Source organism: Perca flavescens, chromosome 22 (genome assembly GCF_004354835.1).
Source record: "Perca flavescens isolate YP-PL-M2 chromosome 22, PFLA_1.0, whole genome shotgun sequence".
In the NCBI taxonomy this organism is placed as follows: Eukaryota; Metazoa; Chordata; class Actinopteri; order Perciformes; family Percidae; genus Perca; species Perca flavescens.
The window spans coordinates 21,293,555-21,305,525 of record NC_041352.1 but is presented as its reverse complement, the minus strand read 5'-3'; the positions used below and the strand labels follow the sequence as shown (position 1 = coordinate 21,305,525).

At 38.9% G+C, this 11,971-nt stretch overlaps 1 protein-coding gene across 2 annotated transcripts in view; it reads left to right on the top strand.

The window, feature by feature from the left end:
• Window positions 1-1,598: 1,598 nt before the first annotated feature.
• Window positions 1,599-11,971, top strand: part of smpx (small muscle protein X-linked) — a 16,549-nt gene continuing 6,176 nt past the window's right edge. Inside the window, exons 1-3 of one of the 2 annotated variants that reach the window (XM_028569430.1) lie at window positions 1,599-1,675; window positions 6,948-7,007; window positions 11,209-11,295. In XM_028569430.1, the coding sequence (XP_028425231.1) occupies window positions 6,972-7,007; window positions 11,209-11,295 (123 nt within the window). In that variant the 5' untranslated portion in view covers window positions 1,599-1,675; window positions 6,948-6,971. Of the gene's footprint in view, window positions 1,676-2,472; window positions 2,627-6,947; window positions 7,008-11,208; window positions 11,296-11,971 lie in introns of those variants that run through there. The other variant, XM_028569431.1, reaches the window with a different exon arrangement.

Below are 11,971 nucleotides of genomic sequence, written 5' to 3'. Positions count from 1 at the left end.
AAACTGTTGAAATAAATGATATGTTCTTTACGTGGAAAAGCTTAATGTGCCTTATACATAAAAAAAGAAGGAAAAGGAGAAACAGACGAGTGAAATACAATGACTCAGTATACACTGTACCTGTTGTTGTAGTAGGTATATAATGTAAATGAAAAAAAAAGACATACAACGTATAAAAATAAAGACAAATGAAAAAAGGTACAAAGTAAAATAACAAACAAAGAAACCAAAGAAATATTATTGTTATTGTTGTTATTGTTATTGTTAAAATAATCTTGGGAGTATTAAATAAATCAAAGTACTGTTCTCTTTGGCATTTCTTCCAGGTATAATTGCATTAGCCAGCTGTGGGGCCATAGGGCAAAAACAAACTTTCCCATCCCCTCCTCTCCTCTCCCCTCCCCTCCCCTCCCCTCCCCTTACTGAACAGGTGGAGCACACTTATTGTATAAATAGCAAGTTTATTTTCCCTTAAGGCTTTCTGTTAAACAACACTCTGGCAAGAAAAATTCTATAATTATATATATATATAATTATAGAATTTTATATATATATATATATATATATATATATATATATATATATATTACATTGTAGTTTTTTTAGTTTTCGTTGAGTTGATCTGCATTATTTATTTTTGGTTCTGTTATTAATATCTCTCTCTCTCTTTCTCTCTCTCTCTCTGAGGTCCACCTCCAGAATGGCAGACTCATCTCTCAATCAACATTATTGGATTGTACCAACTTGAACTGAGGAGAGGGGTGATCTAGTGTGGGATTCAATACATTTTGCTGTTGCTTTCTGTTGTGAGTTCACTTGTAAATATATTGTAGATACATTTCACAGCTGTTTCTGTAAGTAGAATGGTTGGACCATACATTATATAAAGAGTTGAGGGAATTGTTTTGTTGTTGTTGTTGTTGTTGTTGTGAACATGGAGCTCTTCATTTCACCAGCCTTTACACTTCAGTGCTGTTGGTCACCATCCTGTGTATTCAACACATACTGACCCCTGACCCCCTGGCCCTGTTTGTCTATAGGCCCAAAGATGTAAAAACACTGTCCACATCTGTACATCCAGAGAAAATGCACTAAAAAAAACATCCATTTTATCTAATGCTACAACCCACAGACCCACCTGCAGGGCAGCTTCAGACCACAGCAAATTTCCAAAAGTTGTTAAATACAATAAACAGTCATGATAGTGTTTATCTATAATAGATGAGAGTTGTCCTTGCCAACAGGTAGGACCAATGTGTGTGTGCGTGGGTTGTATTTGCATAGCCTGAAATATATACAAAACAAGCCTACAGTTTGAGTGTGTTCATTTTACTACCTGGGCACACCATGGATTAGTTTCAATAGGCTCACTGTGGTGTGATGCCATGAAGGTGGACAACTCCATTTGAGGATAATCCTGAAAGAAAGACTTGAAAAATGTAGAAACAGATGAGAAAACACATCTATATACAGAAACACACATACACAAACACACACACAAACACACACACACACAGGCTAAAAACTCATTCTACTTTTATGATGGGTCGGATTCCTCTCAGGGAGGAGTTTCTTGCCTCTCTGAGCCAATCAGGACGAGCGGAAACAGGTCAGGTAGGCGAAGAGGACCTCAGAGAGAGCGCAGGCAGGGCAGAGCAGCCACGCACGCCAGGAGGTAAGAGAGCACACACACACCTTTAACTCTGTGTGATGACAGTTCCCCTCTAAGGATGTACATCAGTGTATACATGTAGATATACCAGCATACCACTTCTGTGTGTGTATGAGTGTGTGCGTGTGTGTTTAAGTGAGTGTCAGAGCAGAAATAGGGCAGTGCCATTTTAGTCACTAACATTAGGAGGAGTGTTTTGAGGACTCAAGTGTCTCTGTTTGATGAAGCAAAAAATGACTTATACGTGCCATTATAATCAGTGTGGATATCATAGAAGCAGTTTTGTTTTTGAGTACTTTATGCTTAAATGTTCCATTTTTTTGAATGAAGTTTGGTCCAGCAGGAAAATGATTTCCCTCACTGGAACCTCTTATGGTAATTTTAGCTTGAAAACCTCACAAAGGTGTTCAAATCAGGGATTATATTTGTCATTTGTGAATATCATCTACGCTTGAGAAAAGAAAAAAAAAAGTTTGGTCTTGCAGATAAACTGTTTTAGTCATCGGAACGTTTAACTGTAACTCTAGTGTAAAAACCTTTAAAAGATGTTAAAAGTAAAGAGATTCCAGGCGCTCGGTGCTAATGTTTGACAATGTTTTGGTCCGTCACTCTGCGTGTCCATGTGTGTCCAAGAGTGTGTGTGGATAGAAAGCAGGTCCCTTCTGTGTATCACTCTTCTATTTATAGTTAGAACAAATCCCAGATATGAGAGGAATCCTTCCACCACTTACGAGGCAGGGAGAGAGAGAGAGAGAGAGAGAGAGAGAGAGAGAGAGAGAAAGAAAGAGGGAGGGCGGAGAGAAGAAGAAGGGAGAAAGAAAAAGAGAGAGAGATGGAGAGTAGAGAGGAAACAAGTGTGTGAGAGATGGATAGAAAGTGTTATTGAACAAGCGAGAGAAGTCCTAGCGTGTTTAAAATCAAGCATTAGACCATACAGTTGTGTGTCATCAACAGGTAAGGTCTGCTTTGTTTGTGTGTGTGTGTGTGTGTGTGTGTGTGTGTGTGTGTGTGTGTGTGTGCGTTTGAATGGCAGTTAGGTTTCGGCCATTACTGTAATATCATTCATTCATTTTGTAGTTATTAAAAGGAACAGTCTGGACATTTCCAATACCCTGCAAGAACACTGAGTTTGGCAATTTATAAATAGATTTGAACTCATATTTGGGTTTGTTTTGAACAAGGCATTGAGTTAGTCATATTTGTGCAAAAAGTAACTTTTTTTCTTTTTCTGAAAGGGTAATGCTGGCAATATTCGATATTTTTCTTATTGTCAACAAATCCAATAAAATGATTAAAACCAACAATGAATTAGTCCCTCTTACAATATTTTCCAACATTGCCTTCCAGCCCCAATTGGTTCCAACTGAAGTGTAAATCTTTGAAGGAGTAGTTTACCTTTTTAGGAAAGATGTTCATAGAATGATACCACTCTAATGTCGGTGCAATAAACAGGAAGCTATAGAGCCAGGCGATGATTGGCTTAGTTTAGCCAACGCTGAGTATTCTTGGCTAGCTGTTTCCCCCTGCTTCCAGTCTTTATGCTAAGCTAAGCTAATCTCCTGCTGAAGCTGTACTTTGGCGCATGCAGAGTGAGTACATGCTGACTTTGTGTTGTTAACATCAGAATGCTAACAAGTTAACAATGGAAATGCTAACATGCCAATGTTAAAGCACTTTATATTTGGGCTCACCATCTTTGTTTAGCCTGTTTGCATGCTGATATTTGCAAATTAGCTAAGAGCTTTCACTCTGAAACAAAAATGTTAACCTCATGGTGGCTGCTGTAAAGACAATATCGCCAGCCTTATCATTATTACCAAAGCAAAACAAACCATATTTCTCTAGTCATTCAGTCATGCCACTGTGTGTGCAGCTGCAGCTTTCTAAACATGCCCTCTTGTTGATATTCCAGGAATATATTCGTAAAGTCAGAAATACACACACACTCACGGACACACACAGAGTCCCTCAAAGAGCCTTTTTCTTAGGCGTCTGAACAGAGGTTTTAATGTTTGAAGATTTGACTACCTTAAAATATAAGGAATTATACCTGTGATTATGTGTGTGTGTGTGTGTGTGAGAGAGAGAGAGAGAGAGAGAGAGAGAGAGAGAGAGAGTGTGCACTTACACTATGTGTAAAAGTGAAAGGGTTTGTGAGGCTTTGCATTGTGTCATCATGGGGCAGCTGCTAATCATACTGTGAATATCATCCTGTTGTATAAGCTTGTAGGCTATGTGTGTGTCTGTGGTTGTGTATTTTGGGGTGCCCGGGCTTTTGCTCTCATGTCAAGGACAGCACAGCTCTTACTGTATGTTGTTGCACAAACAGCACCCTAGTAACAGTATCTATGAGCAGCAGCAGCAGCAGCCGGAGGGCCTGGGACTTACTCTGTTTCGTTGGTCCTCTGCTCTGCTTTAAACCACTCGTAGATAACATAAACAGGCCATGGAAACTTCTACGATTAGGAACCACTTGGGTTAGTGTTGATCTGTTAGACAGCAAAAAAAGAGAGGGAGCAAATAGAAACTAACAGAAAACAAGCTGAGGTGAAATGAGGAAGAGAGGGACAAAGTGTAGACCCATTTTGTGTATTTCTAATAGCTAGTTCTAGAAGATACTTTGTGCAGGATTGTTATATTTGACAATTTTGAAAATAATCTAGATTGTATTTGTCAGAGAGGAGTAACCTCAGCAGAAACCAGAATTTAGACCATTAGGGGACATCGAAAACATCATAGCTACTGTGTCGCCTGTCAAGCTTGTGTTTTTGCCCGGCACATACAGTATATACTTTACAGGATGGCTGATTGACATGGCGCTTGAAATTCTTAGCAATTTTGGGAAACAACAGGTCCTTGAATTCAGGCTGGCAGACAAGATTAGGCTTCTCATTTCTAGGTGGCAATGTTAGCTCCATCAGTTGGTTGAAAACAAAAACAGTCATTTTAAAATTTTGCAGCCCCTGCCCAGTACATTGCTTAGCTTCTGTGTTTCTCCAAACTGGGGCCCTCCCAAACGCCTTCTACTGTAGCTAATACACTGACTAAGTGGAATAAGTACATCATACAGCTCACTTCAAAAGATCTTAACTATCCCTTTAAGCTAATATGCAGTAAACTTTAAAGCTACATTGTGTAAGAATTTCTCCCATCTAGCGGTGAAATTGTATATGTGAATATGACTTGCTAGCCTCTCCCAATCCAATCGCTTTTTAACTGCTACTGTGGCCGAACCCGAAATTAGCTCTTAGTATCTCCATCGTTTACACGCAGCTGTTCTAGCCATTCCAATATTAACTTGCTTTGCCTGTCACGTTGTCGTTTTAGTTCTATTTTTCGCTTCCCTGGTGAGTAATCTCCCCCTGGCATTCGTCATGTTGCGGGGGAGTGTAAGAGGGCGAAAGGCGGAGGTTTGTCCCTCTTTGGCTAATGTATTTTAAAGATGGAGGCGCAACATGCCGGCCGTCAACTCTGTCACTGCCCAAGGGGGGTAAGCTTCGCTTCAGAACTCGAACCTCCTATGGCGCCATTTTGATGCTACAAAGCGATCACCTCCCGTTAGCCATCCAACTGACTGCCATTAATTTTGACGTCACTTTGACAGCGAATAACTTTACATCTGAAGCATTTAAAGACTCTATTTGTCCATTGTTTATTTCTAAAGAAACACGACATTGTATAAAAGGCTCCATTACCTTGTACCTCACGTTATGGCTCCGTAGCAGACGTTTTTGTAAAAATAGGCTAACGATTGTGTCACACAGTAGAGGAATTACCGTATAGTACAGGAGAAGCTCGCAGGCAGTTTCAACTTAAATGAGCTGTTTAGGTTTAATTACTAATGTTAACTAGCATGTTAGTTAGAAATAATTAGCCTGTGCCCATGTTATCTCCTTACATATACCTATGCCCTCCGTCTCTGCAAGACTGGGAATGATTGAGATTTCTCTTGGCACAGCTACCAGAAGACTTACAACTTTCAGACAGGTTGGTCACGTCACATTTACGTCGTCTCTCTCAGTTGGAGGCTGCGCAGTAACGTTCAGTGTTCACCGGAAAAGTGCTTCTAATATCCTTCACTGGTCTCCGTCCACAGCAACGGGATCTGTTGGTCCATTCGTATAAACTGTCTATGGTCACTGCCCGATGTGAGTTCACTGCTGGCTACAAGTTAGCAATCAAAAACAACAAAGGCTGTCACTTAAAAGACGTTTTGAGCTAATGTTAGCAATCAAACAATCACAGATAGCTAAAACGTTTTTGAAATGACTGCTGGCTACAAGTTAGCAATCAAACACAACAAAGGCTGTCACTTGAAAGGCGTTTTGAGCTAACGTTAGCAATCAAACAATCACAGATAGCTAAGACGTTTTTGAAATAATTTCCATCTTCTGTTATTGTATGTAAAGAGAAATGTTTATTATTTTATGGATTTCACAAATATCAGTATGACACGTTATGCCATAAACCGTTTAAATCTGAGCATGCGCGACTCACATCTACACTCGACTCACACTGGGCAGTGATAACTTGCCCGTATGTATTCTGAATGATTCTAAATGGCAGATTCTAAGCTTAGGAGAATACTTTTAATTAGTTGGTGGAAGTAATTACACATGAATGAGCACATATTTGTGAAGGGGTTTTTGCTCAGAATCAACAAAAACAATTACACAATGGAGCTTTAACAATATGTTATCCCTGAATTAGCGATTTTATGTGGTTTGTTGAAATTTGAATCAAAGCCATTGTGATTAATAAACCCATTTAGAACCTGGCTGTCTCTGCTGTTTCTGCTAAGTAAAAGAAGGTGAAATACATAGAGATGGCCTACTTATCCTACCATATATCACTATACTGAAAGTACTAAATAGTAAATAATTACTAAATAAATACAAAAAAAGGTTCTTTCTCACACACTTGCTGAAATTGAGGCACTGTTGCACTTTTATTTTGACGTTCCCCACTGGCTCCCTCTCATGAATGATTCAGAGAACAGTTCCTCTACCTACTTCTCTCTGTAAGAGTTGCTAAGCAACTGAAATGCTATACCGGCCCTTTAAAACCACAGAAACAGAGTCCCATTGCCCCCAACATGCACACACACACACACACACACACACACACACACACACACACACACACACACACACACACACACACACACACACACACACACACACACACACACACACACACACACACACACACACACACACACACACACACACTGAAATACACACAGCTGAATGTCTGTGATCTGTGCTTCCTCCAGGTCAGTGGACGTACCGAGGGGATTATGTCCAAACCTTCGTCCAACGTTAAGGCCCTTCAGGTAAATGATTTTCATCTGTGTGCACAACAAGGTTTGGATGTGTATAAAACTTTATTTTCCTATTTTAAAAACATCATACATTTAGTTGACAACAAGAAAACAAGACGAGCGAGGTATTGCAAGAATAAAATTAGATAAAAGCTTCAACCGAATGTCATAATAACTTTTCACCCTGTTAAAAATAAAGATGACAGGAGTTTCCACATTAAAGTATTTATTGGCAAAGGCAAATACAGAGTTCAGACTGTGCATATACAGTACAGTATCAAGGCTTTGTTAGCGCAGACTTGTAGCGAGGCAAAGGATGAGGAGTTGTCTGTATCACTGCGTGTTTTGTAAATGGGTCTGTATTTGGGTTGTAATGGCTTTGTGCGTGCATGTCAGAGAGGGTTTCTTCCATCGTCTCTCTCTCTCTCTCTCTCTCTCTCTCTCTCTCTCGTAACTCATTGTGCTCATTTTCATGTCTAACCATGGGATAGGTATCTGGACAGAGGACGTTTTAAACACCATTACAGTACAAACATGAGGTTTCCTTGTCTCAGCTTAAGTTAATCACAAACAAGAACAGCAGAACACATTTACGTTATAAATAAGCAACGTTACCATCTAAAAAGACTTCCCATGTCTCAGAGTTTGTATCTAATTTGTCTTTCAACATTTTCAAAAACTTACCATATCTTCCTTACATTGATTTTCTAGACAGCTATTAGCTCCCATTTAATCAATACAGTATGAAAATCAATTATTGTTGTTTTAGGTAATGCAGCTGAAAAACCCTCCCTGTGTGTTTAAGATATAAGTTTGAGATAGACTTTATTGTCCGAAAGGAAATTGTTTAATGTGGCTGCAAAATCCAAGATCAAAAGCCTTTTAAACACACATATTATAAAGAGTTTTACATGATCCCATTTACGATGTCAATGTCTGCCACTTGTTTGCATTGTGGGTTGAATTGTCCGTTAATGTACGTAGCACATGATTGTATCAGGATTTTGGCTGCAGAGTGATCTTACAAGCACTAAAACCAAAAAAGCAACAAAAGTAAAAGTAGATATCTGCAATATGCTTTTCTTATTGTAAATAAAAAAGGAATGGAAAACCAGCTGTCTGGAAGGCAGGAAATCAATTAAAAGTTTTTTTGTCTTTTGAAAACGGTTTAATAATAATGTAAATTCTTTTTTGGCTAAACTTAAGTAAGGTCCTTTAACAAATGGCCCTGTGTAGAACAATTTAACTTGGCTGATGGCTCTTATAGAACGCCCTTAAACTGGGCACTGTGTTTTATACCCAACAACTGAAAAAAAAAAAAAAAAAAAAGAAAACAATCAACAGTGTTGGTTCGCCGCCATAACGGCTGTTAGAGTCGACAAATGTACCCCACTAAACAGCCAAATCAAAGTCTGTCTGAATTTGATTTGAGCTGAATAAGAACTGACAGTAATAGATCGCTCTGATCAATGACGGCAAATTATCAGCTTGCTTTCATGTCTTGATCAAGGACACTGCAGCAGAAGGCTGTTTTTAAACATCAGGGACAAATCCTGCATGGATTGACTGATTGAAAGACCCCCCCCACCCTGCTGGCATCCTTACTTATATAGACGTTGCCAATCCTCAGGAGGCTTCAAAATGAATGATCATTTAGTCAAACCCATGCCATTCAAAACTCCCGTACAGTTTGTCGGATTGATCGTCACACAGCCAGTTAACGCTCTGTGGTTCCATCTCAGCCTCCTCCCAGATTAATAGCCAGCACCATCCTTTTTATAGCTGAAAAAGGCAAGCAATAAAAGGTCCATTACATTTCCTCCAAACAGTCGTGCACAACAAGTGAAGCATTTTGTGCCCAAATGTTTCCAGTGTGGATTCCAAAATCCAGTATTTACTTCTCTGATACATATATCCTTCACTAACATTGCTCTGGCTGAATAGTGTGTATGCACCTTAAGTAGGGAAGCATAGTTAAATCATTAGTGTGTGTAAACAGAATAAAGACGATAAATAAGAAGTGGTGGGAGTACATGAACTGAAGTACTGTACTTATTTACTATTGCCACTTTATACTTTTTACTCCAGTACATTGATTTGACACTTATGGTTACTAATTACTTTTCAAAACACATGATGAGCTTATAAAATGTTTCGTTGTTATAAATGAAGTTACAGCTGAAAGTGTTAATCCATTGATCAATTAGTCGATCAACAGAAGATGTACCCGCTACCATTTTGATAATTTAATAATGGTCATATGAAGAATAACGTTTCTCAGCTGTTCTCTGGTTCCAGCTTCACCAATTTGAGATTTCACTGCTTTTCTCTGTTTTTACCTCATTGTAAACTAAATATCTTTGAGTTTTTGGACTAAACGAGACATTTGAGCAGCTTGGACTTGCTATTTTTCATAGTCATAGTCATTTTATAGAGTAAATGTTTAATCAGTTATTGTTTTGATCGACAATGGAAACGATCATTAGTTGCAGCCGTGCATTAAACTGCCAAATATAATATATAAAATACTTCAAATTAGCTCCATCACTTACAATATGAGAATGTGTTGAACAGTAAACACTAATTTTGGAGTACTTTTACTTTTGATACATTGTGCTGCAGAGGATGTTTGGAGAAGATTTTTTGGGGAGTAATCACATGTACTTTACTATGTATATTTTCTACTGATCCAGCCAGGCATCCATTGGTTTACCATTCATGTCAGACTCTCGCGGGTTACTAAAGTATGTTATACCTCTACAGTGACCAACATCAAGTCTGCATACATTTTGACAAACTTCCATTATCGTTATGACTTTTCCACTTCTCAACTCTATGCTATCTAGTTTGCATTATGCAAATGGTAGGATCAAGCGTTTTTGGAGGTAAATAGAGACTAAAAGCATATCAGCATATCTCTGCCTCTGCTCCATCGATTTTGGACCATTCTTTCTTTAGATCCGTGTCCTCCAACTTTATGGTGCAATACTGTATCGCTTGAGTGCCCCTTTTAAATAACAAACAAACACTGGTATGGCCCGTTAGTAATACAGGGAGGTGTAGGTGGAATTACAGCACAGGGGCTGTTGTTTGAACAGGGTTAAAGGAAGAGTTCAAACTTTTAGGAATCCACTTTCATGCCAAGAGTCAGATAAAAAAGATTTTCTTTCTCATCTCACTCTCGGCAAATAAGCAAATAAGCATCTTTCCTAAAAGGTCAAACTATTAGGGCTGTCCTCGACTAAAGAAATTCTTAGTCGACTAACACTTATAGGATTTTGTCGACTAATCGATTAGTTGATTTAATTGACAGAGCTGTGCGCTTTGAGAGGTGGTTAAGACAAGAAAAGCACAATATAAATGTAGTTAATTAACCATCTGTAAAACTGAGTTTCTCCACAATTAATCCTGCAAAAGCACCACTTTAAATCTTGTGTTTACCATAAATGTGCTCAGACGTTTCTTGGAAATAAGTAATTAAGCATAAATAAGCATAAAAAATGACTAATCGACTAAAGAAATCTTAGTCGACTAAGACCAAAACAACCGATTAGTCGACTAATCGACTAAGAGGTGGCAGCCCTACAAACTATATTTGAAATATTCCTTTAACCTTTGGTTGAAATGTCAGAAGATGATTGCCGACAGCACGCTAAGCATAAGACAGTAAACAACCCCAGCCAAAGCAACATTACAGGGATACAAATCTGAGCAAACATGCTTCGAATGAGGCAATTTCTTCCAGAACTTTAAACCTTAATCTCTGAAAAAAATAAAACCCAGCGTCCTCTGTGACACACACCACACTCCCTCTCTGTACAGCTGTACAATATGATTATATATACAATACAGTACACTACAGTACAACGCAAAACTACACATCAAATCCAAGTGACAGGATGTCAGGGGCAGGTAGCAGTTGGACATCCAGTTAGCAGACAGATCACTGAGCTGTGTGTGTGTGTGTGTGTGTGTGTGTGTGTGTGTGTGTGTGTGTGTGTGTGTGTCTGTGTGTGTGTCCCAATTTTCATAAAGACACAACACCCTTTTTAGGGACATGGTGATCACAAGGAAATAGTGGTCATAATCAAAACAAGGGGTTTTGAGGAAACTGGTGTACATACACACATACACACACATGCAAAGACACAGAGACAGGAAATTTGTTAAATGTGTTGAAAGTATCTCATTGGCTGTTGTTGCTGTCCATCAGGCTAATTTGAACATCCCGATGGGAGCTCTGCGTCCAGGGGCGGGACATCCTGTCAAGAGGAGAGAGGAGACAGTAGACACAGAAGAGGTAAGACAACACACAGGAGACACACACACACACCCACACACACACACACACACACACAGAAAGTGAAAAAGTGAAAGCAAACATTCACCAGCTTTGTTTGCAAACCAGAAGCACATTTCCATAACTTTAAGGTCTTTACTGTATGCTCAAATTGTATTATGTTTTCCCTTCATATCAAACATACAGTATATGAAATGATATATTATGTAATATAAGTAAGTGGAATATGTTAGGCTTGCAATGACCCACAAAACACACTTATGTGTACCGCCACACACTACTTTATTTTCATCACCATCCCCACCTTTCCTCATAGCACTTCTGTGGTTCTACTGATCCCCAAGAGGGACAATATTGCCCTACAAACAGAAATAGCAGTAACTAAAAGAAAGGATGAATTTGACAAAAAAGGGTTTAAAGTTTCTTAAGGCTCGAAACCAGGTAGACAAACTGTAGATTTAATGCCCTTTTAGGGCCGAAAATTGTGGTTACAGACACTCTGCTAAGCTAGGTTCATAATATTATCAAATTGGTCCAACTGGAAAGGAAACTAGTTTGAAAGAGTTGATAAATGTAGTTTTAGCTTAGGCTAGCTGCAGCCATCTCACCAGCTAGCTTTAACTTAGCGGCTAGCGTTTTGTCCCTGCTGTCGTGTTGCAAACTTTTCATCATATAG